We start from the raw sequence: 21,209 nt of genomic DNA, 5'->3' as shown, positions 1-21,209 counted from the left end.
AAAAATTGTCCAGAACATGGCAGGGGCGATATAACCCAGCCTTGTAGCTCTACTGGAGGGGGAGTTATATATTGCATAAGATCTTTCTTCTTCTAACTGTTTTCTTTTTACCTACCTTAAAACCCCAGTTAAAGGGGGGTTGGAAGAAAGGAAGAAGTAGGGGGCGGGGTGTGGATCTGGGGGGAAAAGGCCCTAAATGTAAAGCAGACCATCTTAAAAAAAACTTTAAAGAAAAATCCTCTATTTTTCAGATAAATATCGAAAAATCAAACTGCATCTCAGGAATAAGGAAAATTACATTTAAATCCCTTAAATAAATAAGGGAAGAAACCACTTGGTCTCCTAGATAAATGTAGATAGCTGGACATCCATAAATACAGGGGGAGTTAGTCTCAATCCCCATCACGGTTCAGGGGAAAACTAATAAAATAGAAACAGCACTGTAGGTCAAGTAAGGCAATCAGTTGACCCATTTGGGATTAAGGGTGGGGAAAATACCATAAATGCTATTTTTTAAACATAGTGGAAAAATATTCCTCCCTTAAGTGCCACTACACTCTTTCACTTCTGTTATCTTCTCCTCTATTCTTCCTTCCCTCTTATCCTCCCTCATGCCCTGTCAATCAAATTAAGACCTGCACATGAAAGGAAAGGGAGGTTATCCTAGCACAAAGCCCAGTGGCTTATGTGTTAGTGTATGTGGTAAGAATTTCACCAATAGAACATTCCTGACCTCCAGAGGCTCACCCATAACAGCTGTTGGATGTGGTCTTTCTGTTACTGTTGAGGAAATACACCTTTTGGTTATTGTGGTTATGAAGTAATTATCTTGTTAAGAAGTCTGAGTTCTTCTTTAGTTATCCATAAGGCTGCAAGTTTGTCACGGAGGTCACTGAAGTAACGGATTCCGTGATTTTCCGGGACTTCTGCGGTGGCCAGTGCAGCTGTCCTGGAGGACACCTGAGCAGCTTTGGGTGCGTGTGGCAGGAAGCTCAGGGTTGGGGTGTGGAAGGGGGTGAGGGTTCTGGGTGGTGCTTACCTTGGGGGGCTCCCCAGAAGCAGCAACATGTCCCTCCCTCAGTTCCTAGTTCTGGGTGCTTCCTCTGTCTGCAGGCACTGCCCCCGTAACTCCCATTGGCCGCGGTTCCCCACCATGGGAGCTGCGGAGCCGATGCTTGGGGTGGGGTCAGCGCGCGGAGTTAGGAGCTGAGGGAGGCACATGTTGCTGCTTCTGGGGAGCCACGGAGAGCCAGGTAGGGAGCCTGCCAGTTCTGCCACCCTCCCCCTGAGCACCTGTGGCGCCCCCCCCCCAAACACCCGTAGTGCCCCTAGGGTGCAGCCCAAGATTTAGTCAGGGCTATATAGTACAAGTCATGGACAGGTCATGGGCCGTGAAGTTTTGTTTACTGCCCATGACCTGTCCATGACTTTTACTAAAAATACCCGTGACTAAAATGTAGCCTTGTTTATCTGCAATCAGTGAAGCAGATGTATAACCTCTTGGCAAATGAGTGGAAGTACCGGTAGTTAGTTTTACTGGTTGGTCAGCATGCTTGAATCTTTAGTGCTACCGTACATTTACTTTTCTAATGTAGTCTCTCTTGGAGGAAATGCCTAATAAGGATGAAAAAGTGTAAATATGATTTGCTACTGCTTGCTGAATCAGTAGTGGCTGAGAAGAATATGAAACACTGCGCCAGGCACCTAGCCTGAAATAGCAGGTATGGATTAAGGACGGTGGCAGTGGGTACAGGAGGCCTCTTAATGTTGTTCATTGCTTGGTAGAAAGCCTGGCACTTGCCCACCATAACATGTGAACACCTGGCTTTAATACAGTGTCCCCTATTCAGTAACCTTCAAGCATGTCAGAAAAGGCAAGTATCACTATGCCCAGGTCTCATGGATCCCATTCCATTTTCATATTCCCTGGGCCAGTGATTGTAGCAGGATCAGCTGTGCATCCAGAAGTGGAGATGAAAGGAAAGGGGCACTCTTGGTGGAAATGACTCCAAGGATCCTTTATGCAAGGTATATCTGGTATATCTCAATTGATTACCATTAAGAAAACTATTGACTGTCTCAACTGTGTACTCCCTCTCCCCCCTGAATGCCCCAACTGTGTATACACATATGCACACCTCCCCTCCCCTCTCCCCATTAAAAAGCCACTATATGAAAAAATATCCAGAAATCAGAATAGTACAATTCACCGGTCTAAGCCAAGCATCTCGATCAGGCACCTTAACAACTGTTTCTCAGGAAAAGGGAAAGGAATCTGAATGAAACCAGTAAAAAAAGGGGAATGGTCAAACTACATCGACCACCCTACCCCATAGTCCTTGCAGGCTTAAACAGAGAAACAGTTTTTAAAAAAAAGCCACTCAACCAAAGCCAAGGTTTCAGCTCAAACAACGTCTTAGGTACAAAGAAAAAGTAGAGAGGGGAGAGGGACTTACTGAAAATGGGGTCAGGAAAACAAGGTGATAAATGCCAAAAGAAGGAGTCAGGTGTGTGCATGTGTGGGAGAACTAAAGATCGACTGTAAGGGGAAAGTAAAGGCACAAAAGTGCAGGGACACTAATAGAGGAGGGAGAGTGACATAAAAGAACCTTTCACAGACAGATGTGAAGAGCAGCAGTTCACACAAACCTAAACCAACGAAGACCGGATACTGTGGCCAAGCTAGTGGTATGTGCATGTGTGTGCGCACACACACACACTCTCTCTCTCTCTCTCATAACTACATCATGATTATTAAATTCATTCCCTAGATGGAGGAAGTGAGGCCTGGGTTAAGAGACTTGCCTAAGGGCACAGAGGAGGTTCCTGGAGCAGATGAGATGAAAAATTCAGAAGCTCCTACTCTGTCCTCCACCACTATCCGCTGTGCCTTAGTCCTTCCCAGGCAGGGGCCATAAAGAGAGTTTTGTGGAGTGGGGAGGAGATGAGAGCCACAGCTGATGATGGAGAAGGCGAGGAAGGAAAAGTGAAGATGTCCCCAAGGTTTGCAATAAGCAGCAGGCATGAAGCCACTGTAGCAGTGGCAGCAAGACTGGAAAGAGTGTGGAGGATTATCCAAGGAGTGACTGTAGAGTATTAGGAGTATTTTGCTGTGGTGGAGAGCAGAGTAGGGAAGGATAATGGTGGGAAGGCCAACATGCCTTAATGCCAGTTAATTTCAATATTCATTATTTGTTTTTTCATGACTGATTCCAGTATATTAAAACCGATATTTACTGCTCATGGATACCACACATTTAGCACAGCATATTTAAAAATGCTAACAAATTGAGCTAAGATGTTTTAATATGTAAACTGGTTTAACTTTCTCTTTCATAGCTGTGCTCACATATATTGTTACACTTTGAGCTAGAATTAGGATTATATGGCTGGTATTTAATGATGATGTTTTAAATAGTATTTTACAGAGCAAAAAGGTGACAATTTTGAATTATAACACTATGTAATTTCCGCCCCGGCTATGCTTTTGCATAGGGCAAAAGAGAAATGATGACCTACAGTGAGCTGACATTGCTTATAAAAGTTTGATTCCTTCTTGTGCTATATAATGCAAATTCTCTAAAAAGTCAATCAAAGGTTGAATTATTGTATTGCATTCTGCCATGAGGTATGCAACATGCCTCGGTTGCAAACCCAGAAAGTATGCCTTTGATCCCACAAGTGCTCTGTACGGGTGATGGGGTCTGTACTAGCAGATCTAATTGCAGGACTGGTGTTAGTTTCTATAGCAGAAGCATAAATATGTGAAAACCACATAAGTAGCTACTCATTTCATGAGTATTATATCTTTGTATGAGAGACAAGAATATTTTTTTTTGTTACTTTTAATTAAATGAAATAAATTAATTACTCTTTTTTAGTGATAAAACATGGTCGGGGGGGAGAGGACTTGTCCTGTTTCTCTATGCCTTTGGTATAGATATATATACTTTAAAACCTATTAAAAGAAGCAGTGAGGGGAAGGAAAGTCCTTGTGGTTGAGTCAGGAAATCTGGGTTCAGTTCTTGGCTGTGCAATAAATTTCTGGTGTGACCAGAACACCTAGGACATGTCACTTAATCTCTCTGTGTCTCAATTCCCCAGGTGTAAAATGGGAATAATGAGACTTCACTGCCAAACAGGAGTATTGTGAGGTGCTTGGGGTCTATGGTGATGAGGCTACCATGTATTGTAAATACCTACAACAGAGAAAATTGCAGTGTACTGGAGATGAACCAGCCCAAGCAGATGCTGCTATAATATTGAAGGATAAGTTTAGAGAGTATATTGTTATAAAGACAACCAACGAGGGGCTAGATTGTGCAACTGTTACTCATGATTGGGTTCACCAGGGTGGATAATGGCTGAACAACCTAGTTGTATTTTTATATTGTGTTCTTATAACCAGCCTGGGAGATAGCATTTCAAAAGCGTTCATTCCAGGTAGAAGCAGATATATTGATATCTTTTTGGAGACTATTTTCATTGAAGGATTTTTCATTTCAATTTACATTATACTTATTAATAACTTGTTTAATTTTTAGCAGGACTGATATTGAGCCAAAATGGCAGCTGTAGTCTCGGACAGTCCTCCCAACCCAAGCTGCAAAATCATGACTTTTAGGCCTTCAATGGATGAATTCAGGGAGTTCAACAAATACTTAGCGTACATGGAATCAAAAGGTGCTCATCGTGCTGGACTTGCAAAGGTAAACATCTTTTACATTTAAAAAAAAAACTCTTTTCAGAAACATTTGCCTTTTGCAAAACTGATGTGTTAAATTTTAATAATTTTTTCAAATGGTTTTCCTGTGATAGCTGTTGATATGTCACTCTTTAACGAGAGCTAAATGGAATAGCTCACGTTGCATATAAACAAAGAAAAAAGAAAATATGATGTCCGCCACATACTCTCAAATTATTGGGTTTTGCTATTATCATCACATGGAATGTGAAAAGAAAATCTCTGTTTGAGGCTGACTAAGTTAGAAGGCTTAGAAGTGCAGTCCAAAATATAAATCAGGGGATCCAGTATTCCAAATATAGGAATCCACCATGCAAACACTTAAAGGTGTGTGTAACTTTACTGACTTGAATCATTTCACTGAAGTCAGTGGATCTACTTATGAATAAAATGAAGCACATTCTTGAGTGTTTACAGCATCTGGGCCATCATAGGATTTCAAATTGTCGATTTTTTTTTTTTTTTTTTAAATTGTAATCATCCTACCTTCTGATTGACAAAAGTAAGACATGGAAACCATGCAAAAGCTACTGTAGCATTGCCTCTTGGCTGAGCAATGGTTGATTCAGGGCCTTGTAGCTAGTCAGTTTCCATTAATGGAGAGAGATTGCCACAACTTCAGTTTGGTGTAACTTATTTATTTACATGATGAATATGTTCTTATCTCTGCTATATACATTAGTCCTGTTACTCTTACGTAGTCCTGCAGTGTGAGGCTCATAGGGGAGGAAACACAACCATGCACATGCAGATCTGGGAATCTCAGCTCAGTCATTCAGAGTAGTCACTAGGAACAGCTACCTTAATCACTGGGTCTCCAACCCTGTGTTGCAAACCCAGAACATTAAAAAATCATCAGAATGGCTTAAAATGAGCTTTATAAAGAAAAAATAACGAACTTTGGGTTCTTATTGCTTTCTGTGTTTTGAGCATTGAGGATGCACTTCAGTCATATCTCCAAACTTTTCTCTGCAAGCATGAAGGCTAGAAACTTTCTTTTTCTTTTTTTAAACGAAAATTCCAATTACTAGATTGGGCAACTCATTCATAACAGACATAGATAAGTATGTGACATAAAAGTACACACTGATGTTGTATTGTCCCCATCACCTTCTGTGCTCATTCTGTTTGGAAACAAATGGGGACCTACTCTTTGAGGGTTTGCTGCATGGTACTAATCACTGCAGTGGGACAGGTGCTTTGGTGGACCAAAGCCAGAGCACTCAACACCTTGCAGAATCAAGTCCTAAGATGGCTGGGGAACAGGAAGCTTATATGTTTTGGTCCCCTTCTGATTAACAATAATTGAGCTAGCAGAGAGTGAGGGGATAGTGCAACTCGTTTTGGATTGTTCTGTATATTGACTTGCTTCCTTGATCCCCAACATCTCAGCATCTTGGGTTTGCTGATGGTAGACTGTCCAGGGGTATGTTAAACTCTTCTTGGCGCCATGAGGCCACCTACTTTTTCCCACCCTCAAAGGATCCACATTGTGTTGATCTTTCTTCCAATCACCATGGGCTGGATGCAGAGTTTTCTGAGGCCTTTCATTGCCTCTTTCACAGTGAAGGCAAGGCCTGGTTACTAGAGAGTGAAGGAAGGTGCCCTCTTTCCTCAATGTGCTTTGTACTGCCTTGTCAATGCTTTCAGTCCCCATCAGGGAGCAAGAAGGTACTGGGGTTTAGTGGTGATTGCACTCCTCGTTCAGTTTTTGGGCAGGCTGATTGGGGTGGTTTTTCTACTCTCAGTGAAGAGTGAAAAAATATTTTAAAAACAGAAGGTCAAACTCTCTTTGCCTTTCAACTGTAAATAAAACTGAGCTGTTTACAGTATCAGTTTCTGTTAAAATCCCTAGTTAATATTCTTAAAGACATTAACTGAAAGCGTAAGTCACTTGCTAAAACCTATCAGGAGATAAGGACTTTTTCTGTTCTGATTATGCTCTAAACATAATCCTTGCTTCCCTGGGTAAATATTTTTCTCATTGAAATGTTTTAATCGATGTTACATTTAGATTAGTGTTATGTCTGATAGCAGGGTTGTGTATTTAGTGACAGTCATTAGAGTAACCTCTGTAGTGGCTCTCAGGAGGGCTGTCACACCGGGAGACTGCAGACACTGAGGTTGTGGTGTGGCTGGAGGTGTGTAACAGGAGAAAGCTAATGAGATCTGGAACTGGTGAGCTAATCTAACAAACAAAGAAAATTAACAGATTAAAGACACCTGAGACCAGAGTGCTTTGTTTGTGGACTGGGGATCAGGGAGAATGTCAGTAATTTATGACTTTCAATTCCAGGATCTGTTACAAAGATAGCAGCAGCTGACAGCATGCTGAGTACAGACAACTTTTCTCATGTCAGCTATAAGAAAAGAGTCATTCTGTGTTTCTGAAAATATTAAAACTTTTCTTTCAAGACACACAAACTCAGTATTAACTGTTTTTAATTTTGCACTGAAATTCCCAAAGGCAGCAGACTTGGCTGGTCTCTCGTTTTCATTTCTTCGACCGCTTCAGGGAAGGGAGTGATGACACTGAGATCCTTTATTAATTTTAATATGGTAGTGGCCCCCTGAGTTCAGGTGTTCTGCATTTAAGAAAATATCCTACCATAATAATGGAGAGATTGTGAGCTTTGATCAGTCCAGCACATTATGTGATAAGAAATATGGCCCCAGGCATCAATTCTGTGTTTGTTTCTTGCCTGGATTCTTTCCTGGCCTCATTTACTCCCATCCAGACTTTGGATCTCACTCTGGAACCACAGTAGGAAATGCTGTTGACCCATCTTACGTATGACACATTAAAATGTCTTTCCCTGCTTATCCAGCTCTTTTTTGAGGGGTGGAGAGAGTTCTGTGCTTTTCAACATTAAAATACCCTGTTGAAAAATAGAGGGAGCCCTGAGAAGCAGGACTGACATAACTGAAATGAGCGGAGAGGGCGGAAGAACAGAGATTAAGAGCAAGCTGTGTCATTTTGTGTTCTTTCAAATGATTGTGCACATAATATATATTCTACTTCAGGTGTGTATGAACCCAGAATATGCGAGTCAGAGACCTTCAGCTAGCAGTACCCATTGGGCTGGCGCATGTGCTCTGCACATCCTTGTGCCTTGAATTGAGGGCAAAAAGGGAAGGGCCACACTGATCCATTTCTCACTGCCTGTGGTTACAAGTTTGAGCTCTCTGCGATGCCTCAAGCTCATGGTCCTTTCATCATACCCAAAGGGGGTTTGAGGCCTATCTTGAGCTTAAGAAAGTTAAGCACTTTTATCAGGAAGATAAAATTCAGGATGGTGTCCCTTGCTTCTGGTTTGGGGCCAGTTCAACCAACAGGTGATGGACCACATCCACCAGATTCAATCCCTATTTGCTTGGCTGGGTCTAAAAATAAAACCGAGCAGTTGATTTTTGTAACCAATTAAAAGAATCGAGTTCATTGGGGCCATTCTTGATTCTATGACTGCAACAGCCTGTCTGCTTCAAGAAAAGTTCGGGTCCATTTTGAACTTCTGCACAAGTCTAAAAACCAACCTCCGAACAGCAGTGAGGACTATTTTGAGGCTGTTGGGACACATGGCCTCCAGCACATATGTGACTCAGCCTGCCAGACTTCATCTTAGATGCATACAAAGCTGGTTGAAGTTTGTCTGTCTGTATCCTCTAGTTTTTACATTAGCTGGAAGTGCAGCTGTGCATACAAAAATGATGAATAAGGTGGAGGGGCAGGAGTTGGTCACTGGGTTGTCATCACTATGTTGTTTCTCTTATTTGCCATGATGTAATGAAGTGTAGCTGCAGAATGACATTGAACATGGGTAGGGAGTCCGCATTACTAGCTAATTTAAAAGCCAGTTTGTGGTTCAGAGCTACAGTGGTTTGCAGGGCTTGGGAGAGAAGCAGACAGGCTTTCGGACACCCCCCCCTCTCTACACAGTATAACCTGTTAAAACTTTTATATTGTCAAGCAATTTTGAAATTTACTTCCATAGAAGGCCATTTATTCCTTCCCTCAGCAAGGAATGTCTCCATGTCAAAGTGCCATTTTCAAACTTCAGCCACTTATAGCCCTGTTCCAAAAAGTCAGATTGATTTTTTTTTTTTTTGATTATGGGGGAAAGTGCATTTTTTTTTCCTCACTCTCCTTTCACATAAAAATGTTTGAACTGTTTTGAGATAAAGGACAGTCTAGTGATTGGGGCCCTAGTTTAGACTTTGAGAGACCTGGTTAAATACCCCAGCTCCTCTACAGACTTCCTGTGTGATCTTGGGCAAGATCCTGTATGCCCCATTTCCCTGTCTGAAAAAATGGGGATAATATTTCCCTACCTCACAGAGGTATTGTGAGGATAAGTACATTAAAAAGACTGTGAAGCATTTGGCGATCTACTGATGAAGAGTGCAATATAAGTGCTAGGTGTTGTTATTATTTTGCTCAATAATGGGACAGATACTAAGCATAGAGAATTTCAGACCCAAAAGGGTGGTTTAACAACGTTATGGATATGAGCAAACAATGGATTAGAATGGAAACTGTCCTGTGATCTTACTGTTAGCAGGTTCCTAATAATATAAATATTATTTGGGAGGGGGGCATCTCCTCTTGCTTCTGTTGAAGTCATCGGAAAAAACTCCTGTTGCCTCCAGTGGGAGTCGGATTTTCTCTGATGGTTACACCAGTCAGGGATTGGGATATTTGCACACTGTAAATGAGTTGATTTGAAGTTTAATGTTCCAGGGGGGGTGTTTATACCTCAATTGTTTGTTGGCAAGACGGCGCTGGTGCAGTTTACTTACAGAAAAAACAATACTCATAGAATGAAGTGGAAGTACATTATGTTCCGTGGCTTTTCCACTCTTCCGTGTCAGTCCTCGCGTGTGCACACACGCATGCATGCGTTCTCTCTTGCATTCTCTCTCCCATTTAAAATAAGTTGTAAGGATACATTTTCCAGCTCAACTTTGTTCATCTGATAGTCTCCAGAGTTTTTTTTGCACACACCTCAAATCTCTTTGTAGGTCATTCCAGAGCCGCCGCCAGCAGCAGCGCAGAAGTAAGGATGGCATGGTATAGTATTGTTACCCTTACTTCTGTGCTGCTGCCTGGAGAGCTTTGGGCCCTCAGTCAGTGGCTGCTCACTCACCAACTGCCTAGCTCTGAAGGCAGCAGCACAGAAGTAAGGGTGGCATGGTATGGTATTGGCACGCCTTACTTCTGCGCTGTTGCTGGCAGGGCACTGCCTTCAGAGCTGGGCGCCCGGCCAATAGCTGCCACTCTCCAACCACCCAGCTCTGAAAGCAGCGCAGAAGTAAGGGTGGCAGTACCGCTACCCCCCTAAAATAACCTTGCGAACCTCCTGCAACTTCCTTTTGACTCAGGACTCCCAATTTGAGAAACGCTGGTCTACCCCGTGAAATCTGTATAGTAAGGGTAAAAGCACACAAAAGGCCAGATTTCACAGTCCATGTTGTGTTTTTCATGGCCATGAATTTGGTAGAGCCCTACAAATAACCAATATTCAGGGTTGGCCCCTTTCAGCTTAACATCCAGGATGCAGGCCACTTCCAAATATTCTCACCCTTCCCCATAAGAAGAAATAAAGGTACACTTGAAGGATATTTAAGAGTATGAAGACTTAAGGTCTCCAGTTCTTCCTGTAGGCTAATAGGGTCCATCAGTCACCTCCCAGATCTCTCTAATTCCTGGGAGCTGGCCCTTTTGAAACTCCAGCCATAAATTGTGACAAAATTACAAACACTGTAATATTCGCTTATAGAAATTGAAGGATTTATTGGAACATTGCAAGTAAGAACATCAGCGCACACAGGCAGAATTTAACTTCCTTTTAAGCCCCCTCAAACCAGGTTAACATAATATCAAAACAAGATAACCACAGTAAAATAAAGATTCAGCACCATCTATTGGTGAAAATGCTGTCTGCACTGATCATTACAACTTTCCCTCTTTTGGTTTAATAAGAGGTTGAAAACAGTAACTAAAGTTTTATTATCATTGTAATTCCGAGGAATCCAGATAGTCTGCCATCCTCACAGGTTTTCCTGTTAGTCTGCCTCCTTGAGTCCTGTATTCAGTCATGGAGATGTCACTTGTAACTGAATCCAGAGATTATTGGCATGTATAGGGTTCATATTCTCCAGGTTAGGCATATCTGGTGGGCGTAGACAGTCTTTTGAAGACTGCAGTGTGGAGAAGTCTTGAAGACATACTCCTCCACAACCAGTTTCGTATTACAAGTTACAGGAATCTGCTGGTGAAATTCCAAATCCTCCTCTGAGGTTGTTGAATAACCTCAGTGTTTGCCTTCCCCTTTCTTTCAATAAATCTGTACATCAATTCTCCGTGTACTACAAAGCGGCAAGCTCTCACTTTTCATATCAGCAAGGATAAACTGTTTATTTTCTTAAGTGTTGTGTAAGGTCCCCCTGAAAAGGAGGACATTTGAAGTTGTATTTATTTATTTATTTCCCCCCTGGCTGATTTTTCCTTGTGCATAGCCACATGTTTTTTCCGTCCTAGATGGGCACATGGTCACTTTTTCCTGGCACCTTGTGCTTGTCATGGTTCCTTCTGGCTCATTTGTTCCTCCACCTTCTGAAATGCTGTGCTCAGGTCACTGGTTTAAGACTCTGCCTGTGTAGGTGCAGGAGGCCTTGCCATTTTTTGCTGAACATCAAGTCATATGCAAGCATGGGTTTGCGAGTCCAAAAATAATCAGAGAGAGAGAGTGGTGAATAGATGAGTGTCAGCTGGTGTTATATGCAAAGACAAGAAGTGTCCTCATATCTCAGTCTCATTGGTCTTCGCTAAGAGTATGAGCATGGAACCAGTGGTGCTGTTTACTCTCTCCATTCTTCCATTACCTGCAGGATGGGCAACCCCAGACCTCACTTTAGGTATGTTATCTGGAGTTATCAGCAAACCTCATGTAATAAGTGATTGAAATTCCTTCCCCGATCATTGAAAGGCAGCTGAGGCAGAGGGGGAGAGAAGGGGCAGGGGCAGGGGCAATCTGCAACATTACGTGTTTCATCAGTGCAGCTGTAACTGCCTCAGGCCTTTTATCCTTCAGTGCCTCTGCTACAACATACTTTTACATGGTGTCATACACCATCAGCAAATAACTATTTCAACTGGTGTTTCTGGTTGTGGTCCTTCCAAGACAATCATGAACCCCCAGGGCTTACTAGATAGGGGCATATCCCCTAAAAGGAGTTCTGCCGCTCCTTGCTGGTGCTTTCTTGTGACAGGTAAGATGGGAAAGTACCAAATCCTTAACATCTGCAGCCAAAAAAAAATCTGTCCAATATCTGGTTGAGTCTTTTCTTACCCCAGGCAGCCTGCTGCTTTGTCATGAAGACACTCCAGCACTGCTCTCTGCAAGCTTGCTGACAAGACAACCCTGATAGATCTGGACAGTCATACACCAGCAAATGGGTAGCTGGATCAATGTTCCTGAACTGCTTTGAACCTCTCCAGTCTGCATCTCATGTTGTAGATCTTTTAGCACCCCAAAATAACTCAGGTCCTTAGACTGTTCCTGCCAGATGTCGTCACATGATCAGTCTGAGTCTATTTTCACTGTCCTCATCCAGCTGAGAGCATTCACAACCATCTATTACTTTCCATGTTTACGGTGAACTATGAATTCTGAACCTAGTAAATATGGATGATAGGCCCCAACGGCCTCCACAATTGCCAGAAATTCCAGTACTGTTGCTGAATTTTTGTTTTCTCTCCTCATTTAATTTTTGACTTCCAAAGGCCACCAGCCTCTGCCAACTGAGCTAATCAATTTGTTCAAATGCAAATCTGACCATAAGCCATCACAGGTTATCACAAATGGACAGGATGAGTCTGGAAATTCAAACGCAGCATGGTTTAGCAGTGTTTCCTTCAGTGACTCAAAGGCTGCTATCTTGAACTCTTTAGTTATGTCTCTTGTATTCAATAAATATTCTTAAGTCTCCGCTGGGCCTTTTCACGATTATAATTGGGGATGCCCAAGGTGATCTAGATGGTCTAAGCAGGACATCCTCTAGCATGCAATTTAGCATCCTTTAGGATTTGCCTCACGGGAACAGTCCCTTGCTTAAGGGATGTTGCATCTGATCATATCTCCCAAGCTTCCCATTATTCTTGGAGAACACACTAGCATACTGTAAGAATAGCTGTTTTAATTGCTTTCTTCCATTGTCTTCTATGGATGCTTCTGTCAGCAACTTCTGATTTCTTTGGTGTGGCTTCCCTCTGCTTGGGCAATTCTGTCTCCCATGGGCTTTGCCTCCTCATTACCTGCAAATGTCATATGACCTGGGAACTACTTGGGAGACTGTTGCTCTTATTTGACCCATGGGATCTCTGCAAATATCTTGCACTGGGACTCCTCTAAGTTTTTAGCCACTTCACTAGCAATCATTTCTTGAAGCGTAGCATTTGGTATAAAGGAATCACCCTGGGTCTGGGAATTAATAGCTGATACCTTTAAGAAGGTATCCACATTTGTAACTCTGCACATAATCTCGTCCATACATTTATCCAGTATGTTATCTTCCTTCACCAGCAGGTTATGAAGTTCCTCTGTTAAACCATTTATAGACTGACTTTTCACACAGGATTCGCTCATGTCCTGTCACTGGACATAGGTCCCTCTCTGCTTTGCCAGTTCCAGATCCAGTGCAGATGGTTCTGCTTTACTCAAGCTATCTCACAGATTATGAGGGGCAGGGAAAGCCCTATTAAACAGGCTCCTCAATGCAAATAAAGTAGGCAGGGGTTCCCCTTTCTCTTACTCTAATCTTGTCATTCCCTCCAGTATTTCAAAAACAGATCTCTCCTAGAGGTCATATAAGTGTTTGTGTAATTGTCTGTAAGATCCATGATTCATACTGGGAAGCTTCTAGTGTAAAGGTTCAGCATCATCATTCAAAAACACTGCTATGTTCTATGGTGCTTTCTCTCAGTCCACTCATTCACAGAGAGCAGCAGCTCAGAGTGTATCAAGTACTCACAGATTCCAGTTTCATCTGCTGAGAAGAAACTTAGGCAAAAGTGTTTTTGCCATCTTGAAACTGCTACCACTAATTGCAACACCTGCTTATAAAAATCAAAGGATTTTTCTGGAACACTGCAAGTAACTTGTCATTCTTGTCCCCAAGGGGTAGTAATTGGTCAGACCCACAGTATCTTAAGAACAAATTGTTTTGACTATACCTCCCTTCTAGAGCAGGCCAGCAACCACAGCAAAATGGCTGCTGCATGCTGTGAGAGCTTCATGTAGAGTCAGATGCAGGGAGAAAGAGGGATGACAGCAGCATGAGAGACAATCAATTTGTTCTTCCCTGTCCCCTAAAATAGGGTCTTACCTCATCCAATGAGACCCTACTGCTGCCTCAGTTTCCTTTCTTCCTTCCTCAGGAAAATAAAACTCCACAACTCTTATGCTTGAGAATTACTCTCCCTTTCTGGAGTCTGGTTTGTTAACATAAACTAACAGTTTCATTCACAGACACAATTTCCTAGCCTTCTTCTCCAGGTTCACCAGTTCATTATGCCTCATCTGGGCTCCTAATTCCCACTTAAGGGATTTGCTCCTGCCCATCTCTGCACATAACTCCAGCAAAGCCTTTTTCTCTGGCTGCTAGGTAAAGTCATCCCCTGCAGGTGGGTCTTACTTTTTTCTTCCTCCTCTTTACCCTTTTATTAGGACATCAGGCCCCTGCTCATGCTATCTCTGTTCCCCATATCTCTCTAAGCTGGGATTCTGTGCCAGGCCTACTCTGGCCTTCTCCAGAGAGCCATCCCATGGTTTTCCTCTTTGAGGGAGAAGACTCCCTCTTATAGGTAGCCAACCTCTGCTACCCTTATGCAATGCCTAGTCACCTGACCTTACCATTGGTCCAGGCTCAAACCCATCACCTGAGATTCAGGTAATTAAGCACAGCTCCCACTAATGGGGCAGCACAATCTGTAACATACCTGCCCCATATAGTCTTGCCCATTTCTTGGGAAAGCTGTACAGAATATTCTTAATCATGAGGAGAACTCCTGTTTGGTCTTAACAAGTAACATCAGATCAAACATCGTAATAACCAACCTTTTGCTATTGCCTCTTTGTAACATCCCACCTTCTTGCTGCTTCTGTCCTGTTCAGTAAAACTGGACTTTTACCAGAACATAGCTGTCGTAAGGACTTTCTGTTCCTTAGAGAGCAGACTCTAGTACAAGCACACCCTTCAGAATCAAGTGTGCACCTTAGTGAATTCTATTTTTTTTTTTCTCTCCCTCCCACAAATACCAAAGTCTGCACCTTTGTACTTGTGGCCCCTAACACATTCTGTAGAACATGCTTCTGTTCTTCAATCACCCACAGAATCTTTTCAAAGGCATTCTCCCTCTAGATTTCTTTCTCCTCTATCGTTGACTTTTGGTCCTTGCCTTGACCCACTTATGCAGGTGTTCTATTTCTGGATCTCCGACAGTCTGATCAAACATCCCTGCTGCAGAGGCATGTTTCACTTTAAATGTCAGCACTATATTATTGCTGATCACTTTATCAGATGCAAAGAGGAAGTGGAGGGTAGTGATGCTCACAGAGAGGGGAAGCTCTGAGTTGCTTTAGGGAAGAAAATGCAGAGGGAATAAAGGAGGAGAGAGGGAGAGGGAGGTAGGAAAGGGGGGGGGGGGGAGAGAGAGAGAGGGAGGGGAGGGGGAGAGAAACTAGGAAAAGAAGAGACACAAAGGCCTGATAGTGTGTCAATCCTAACAGTGAGCCTGTTTTTCCAATAAGTGATTCTGAATGTGATAAGTTAGAGAGGAAATAATACACAATGGTAACTAAAAGTTTAACTACTAAATAAAGGCCATATTCTACCTTCGATCTTTTTGCAATGGGAGATTGAGGGGAGTATGTAGTCCTAAATGTATACCTCTGTTATGTTAGATAGCTACCCAAAAAAGGAGAGCCATACTATAATTATGTATAGGAGCGAGAACTCTGCTTTCAGGAAGTGCTTGATGAGAGAGCACAGTATATGTTGAAGGAGGAATAAAGCCTGAATGTTGCACTGTTTTGGTTTTAGTCCAGTGTTTCTCCAATGCGTTTCTAGGGCCTTTACTTGCGGCCACAGCCTCTTGGGCTGTGATGGGGGTGGGGGTAGGGGATAGGGCGCAAAGCAGTGGCCCTTCTCCCCAGAGACACAAATGCTGGAGGTGCAGGCAGCTGGTGAATTCCCCATTTTCCCAAGGGTAGGGGAGGCAGGCTTTGGCCACAGGGCTTTGAACTCTGTCCACGCGGTGGCAGGCTCTGGTTCCAGGCTTTGGCCCCAGGCTCACTATCCCGCCATTGTCCCTGGACCTTGCTGCCTCCCTGCCCACTTTCCCATCCGGGGCTTAATTTGTCCCAGGGCTTGCCGGGGCTGAGTAAGTCTGCTGTGAAAAGTGATATTAACAAACATACAAATATCACTTTTCACAGCAGAAGACTTATCAGCTAGCAAGTCTTGGGGGGTGGAGGGGTACAACTAAAAAAGCAAAAGAAACAACAGCAATAAAACAAGAACATGCAGAGTGCTGTATTTGCATTTCTGTTCTGTTTAGGTCCATTAAAGAATAGAGACAACCGTAAATTATTTTTATTACTGAGTCTGGAAAAAACCCAACATAAATAAATAACAATGATTTGGAGGTGTATACGTGCATATTTATTTGTTTTTCCTTAAGTTAATTAAGTATTTTAGGAAAAATTGTCAGCACGGCCACCAGCAAGAGTTGGTGGCCGCACTCTGAGGCCACCAAAAAATTTGTTGTGAGAACCCCTGTTTTAGTCCGTCCTTTTTTCAGTTTGAACGCTGAGCAACATAAAGCTATAGACCACAGTTAAAAGTAGAATTTGGCTTTCTCCATGGAATGAATTTGACACTCGTGATTTGGAAGATGATAGTTTTGCTAAACATTAATGGGGAGGCTGCATGACCTAGTGGAAAGGGTACTTCACTGAGAGTCAAGAGACCTTTAGGTTCTGTTCTCAGGTCTGCCATTGAACTACTTATCTTAGGCAAGTCACTTAATTTCTGTGTCTGTTCCCTGTCCCCAACCTTTGTCTATCATGTCTATTTAGATTGTAAAGTCTTCAGAGCAGGGACTGTCTCTCACTACAGTGAGAGCGCATAGCACAGTGAGTTCCCAATCTCAGGTGGGCTCGCTAAGCACTACTGTAATACAATTAAACAGTAAGTGTGCTCCAGTTTGCTGAAGGAGGATACTTTGGCCACTATTCACAAAAATATTTCATGGTGCATATTGCTAAAAACAAAACACTATTGACCTTGAATTAAAGAAAAGAATGCAAATGCTGGTTTTTAATATTCGCGTTGTGGAGCCAAACCTACAAGTTCATGCCTAATAGTCATGAAAATGGAAATGTCTATGCACATCTTTGATTTTTATGCATATATTTTGAATGCATGGCTTCTCTGCTTCCAAAGCAGTGTTTTGTATTTTTTTTGTGCATATAACTTGTTAAGATTTGTGTGAAAACATTAATGGAAACTACAAGACTAGGCAGTTGAGCACTCTTGTTTCTTTAAGAAGAGAAAACACTGGGCCCAATGTTGCAGTCCCTAGATGGACAAAGGTCACATCAAAGTTAATAAAATTAAAAAAAAAAAAAAAAAAAAAGTGAGTTTTAACCACGTAGTAAGTGCAGGATTAAAATAGAAGCATTAAGTATGCCTTTAACAGGAAATGGTTATCTGCTAAAAACATTTTCTTTGGTTGTCTAAATTTGTATTTCCTACATGTTTTAGGTTTGTGCAGTTTTATATTGTGAACAATGGAAACATCCCAGTCTCAGAAAGACCTGTTCCAATGGGTTAGGTTTAAAATTTGACCCTGTTGTTATCTGGAGACAATGAACGATCTCCAGATCTTAGATTTATTCTAAAATTCCATACTCTCACTAAGGTGTTTTAAAGATAAACAAAAATGCAATAGTCACTTTTATATATAACCCTAAAATGTTTGCATTTTGAAGAAACAGCTGCTATCAGAGGGAATTCAGATTAACTATAATAAACTCATCCAAGACTTTTGTTAGCATCACTGCTGATGCTAATGCACATATAAAGAAATAACTAACAGTGCCATGCTTGCTGTGTTTAGTTTTTGTAAGCAGCACAAACACTGCCAATGTTTGTAGCATATAAAAAGACAAAACTAAAGGTTGGGGGGGAAAGAGGAGGAAATGTCTTCAGTCTTTTAATAACAATACAAATGTAAAAAGTTTATATATAAAGAACTCTACATAAACAATAGCTGTTGCAGTGTTTTTAAAAGATGTCTTGTTGACAAAGTAGTGAATTAAAAGATAAATAGACAATATTTATGTTGGGGAAAATAACACAGCAGGGCATAGACTATCCAACAAATTCTTGGACTGCATTGCAGACAACTTTTTATTTCAGAAGGTTGAAAAGGCTACGGGGGGGAAGCTGTTCTAGACTTGATATTAACAAATAGGGAGGAACTGGTTGAGAATTTGAAAGTAGAAGGCAGCTTGGGTGAAAGTGATCATGAAATCATAGAGTTTGCAATTCTAAGGAAGGGTAGAAGGGAGAACAGCAAAATAGAGACAATGGATTTCAGGAAGACAGATTTTGGTAAGCTCAGAGAGCTGATAGGTAAGGTCCCATGGGAATCAAGACTGAGGGGAAAAACAACTGAGAGAGTTGGCAGTTTTTCAAAAGGGACACTATTAAGGGCCCAAAAGCAAGCTATTCCGCTGGTTAGGAAAGATTAGAAAATGTGGCAAAAGACCACCTTGGCTTAACCACGAGATCTTGCACGATCTAAAAAATAAAAAGGAGTCATATAAAAAATGGAAACTAGGACAGATTACAAAGGATGAACATAGGCAAACAACACAGGAATGCAGGGGCAAGATTAGAAAGGCAAAGGCACAAAATGAGCTCAAACTAGCTACGGGAATAAAGGGAAACAAGAAGACTTTTTATCAATACATTAGAAGCAAGAGGAAGACCAAAGACAGGGTAGGCCCACTGCTTAGTGAAGAGGGAGAAACAGTAACAGGAAACTTGGAAATGGCAGAGATGCTTAATGACTTCTTTGTTTCGGTCTTCACCGAGAAGTCTGAAGGAATGCCTAACATAGTGAATGCTAATGGGAAGGGGGTAGGTTTAGCAGATAAAATAAAAAAAGAACAAGTTAAAAATCACTTAGAAAAGTTAGATGCCTGCAAGTCACCAGGGCCTGATGAAATGCATCCTAGAATACTCAAGGAGCTAATAGAGGAGGTATCTGAGCCTCTAGCTATTATCTTTGGAAAATCATGGGAGACGGGAGAGATTCCAGAAGACTGGAAGAGGGCAAATATAGTGCCCATCTATAAAAAGGGAAATAAAAACAACCCAGGAAACTACAGACCAGTTAGTTGAACTTCTGTGCCAGGGAAGATATGGAGCAAGTAATTAAGGAAATCATCTGCAAACACTTGGAAGGTGGTAAAGTGATAGGGAACAGTCAGCATGGATTTGTAAAGAACAAATCATGTCAAACCAATCTGATAGCTTTCTTTGATAGGATAACGAGTCTTGTGGATAAGGGAGAAGCTGTGGATGTGGTATACCTAGACTTTAGTAAGGCATTTGATACGGTCTCGCATGATATTCTTATCGATAAACTAGGCAAATACAGTTTAGATGGGGCTACTATAAGGTGGGTGCATAACTGGCTGGATAACTGTACTTAGAGAGTTGTTATTAATGGTTCCCAATCCTGCTTGAAAGGCATAATGAGTGGGGTTCTGCAGGGGTCTGTTTTGGGACCGGCTCTGTTCAATATCTTCATTAACGACTTAGATATTGGCATAGAAAGTACTCTTATTAAGTTTGCGGATGTTACCAAACTGGGAGGGATTGCAACTGTTTTGGAGGACAGAGTCATAATTCAAAATGATCTGGACAAATTGGAGAAATGGTCTGAGTTAACAGGATGAAGTTTAACAAAGACAAATGCAAAGTGCTCCACTTAGGAAGAAAAAATCAGTTTCACACATACAGAATGGGAAGAGACTGTCTAGGAGGGAGTACGGCAGAAAGGGATCTAGGGGTTATAGTGGACCACAAGCTAAATATGAGTCAACAGTGTGGTGCTGTTGCAAAAAAAGCAAACATGATTCTGGGATGTATTAACAGGTGTGTTGTGAGCAAGACACGAGAAGTCATTCTTCCGCTCTACTCTGCTCTGGTTAGGCCTCAGCTGGAGTATTGTGTCCAGTTCTGGGCACCGCATTTCAAGAAAGATGTGGAGAAATTGGAAAGGGTCCAGAGAAGAGCAACAAGAATGATTAAAGGTCTTGAGAACATGGCCTGTGAAGGAAGGCTGAAAGAATTGGGTTTGTTTAGTTTGGAAAAGAGAAGACTGAGAGGGGACATGATAGCAGTTTTCAGGTATCTAAAAGGGTGTCATAAGGAGGAGGAAGAAAACTTGTTCACCTTAGCCTCTAAGGATAGAACAAGAAGCAATGGGCTTAAACTGCAGCAAGGGAGGTTTGGTTGGACATTAGGAAAAAGTTCCTAACTGTCAGGGTGGTTAAACACTGGAATAAATTGCCTAGGGAGGTTGTGGAATCTCCATCTCTGGAGATATTTAAGAGTAGGTTAGATAAATGTCTATCTGGGATGGTCTAGACAGTATTTGGTCCTGCCATGCGGGCAGGGGACTGGACTCGATGACCTCTCGAGGTCCCTTCCAGTCCTAGAATCTATGACTATTTGGAATTTAGAGAGAGTTCCATTTGGGCTCTAATAATATAGAAAACATCTTTTCAAAACTACCCAATACCCTAAAACAAGACACTTGTCTGAGACCATTTGGATGAACTCAGGCTTCTGTAAAATTCCTGATGGCTGGGAACAGCATGGTGCCTGCTTAGTCATAGCAGAACTTGGAATCAGACGGGGTGAATCAGAACTTGAAACGAACACCCTCCCCCAAACTTTACAATCAACTGGGGCTTGTGTGTACACAGTTTTTGTACTTAGTTTTATTACATAAATTTATGGGAATAAACTCTGTTTAAGGTAACCCAATATATCTGCATCCATATGAGGGGTTATACCAATTTAACATATTTGGTTTAAAAAAAATCATGCCCCTAAATCAGTGGTCCCCAATCTTTTTGTGGCCAGTAGCACATTCATGATTTCAGAAGAGTGGGGCGGCCACCAACAATTTTCAAGGCTTATTTTGTATTTGTACATTAAATAATACAAAAAAATCATATTTAAAGAATTTTTTCACTTGACCAGAGCTCGGAGAGCCAGGAAGCGATATATATACATGATATATGAATCCAGAGAGAAGCCGGAGTGAAGCCGTGAGGGCAGAGAACACTGGTGCCCGCAGCCCCGGAGTACTCTGTCTCCA

The 21,209-nt window shown here is 42.0% G+C and overlaps 1 protein-coding gene across 6 annotated transcripts in view; it reads left to right on the top strand.

The window, feature by feature from the left end:
• KDM4C (lysine demethylase 4C) overlaps positions 1-21,209 on the top strand; it is a 422,176-nt gene that overhangs the window by 34,268 nt on the left and 366,699 nt on the right. For 4 of the 6 annotated variants that reach the window (XM_034773513.1, XM_034773516.1, XM_034773518.1 and 1 more), the window contains exon 3: positions 4,545-4,709. In XM_034773513.1, the coding sequence (XP_034629404.1) occupies positions 4,566-4,709 (144 nt within the window). In that variant the 5' untranslated portion in view covers positions 4,545-4,565. The remainder of the gene's footprint in view (positions 1-4,544; positions 4,710-21,209) is intronic. The other 2 variants (XM_034773514.1, XM_034773515.1) reach the window with 1 other exon arrangement.

The sequence above is a fragment of the Trachemys scripta genome, chromosome 6 (assembly GCF_013100865.1).
Source record: "Trachemys scripta elegans isolate TJP31775 chromosome 6, CAS_Tse_1.0, whole genome shotgun sequence".
NCBI classification, from domain to species: domain Eukaryota; kingdom Metazoa; phylum Chordata; order Testudines; family Emydidae; genus Trachemys; species Trachemys scripta.
Note: the sequence above shows the minus strand (reverse complement) of the source record. Positions and strands in the feature narration are given on the sequence as shown.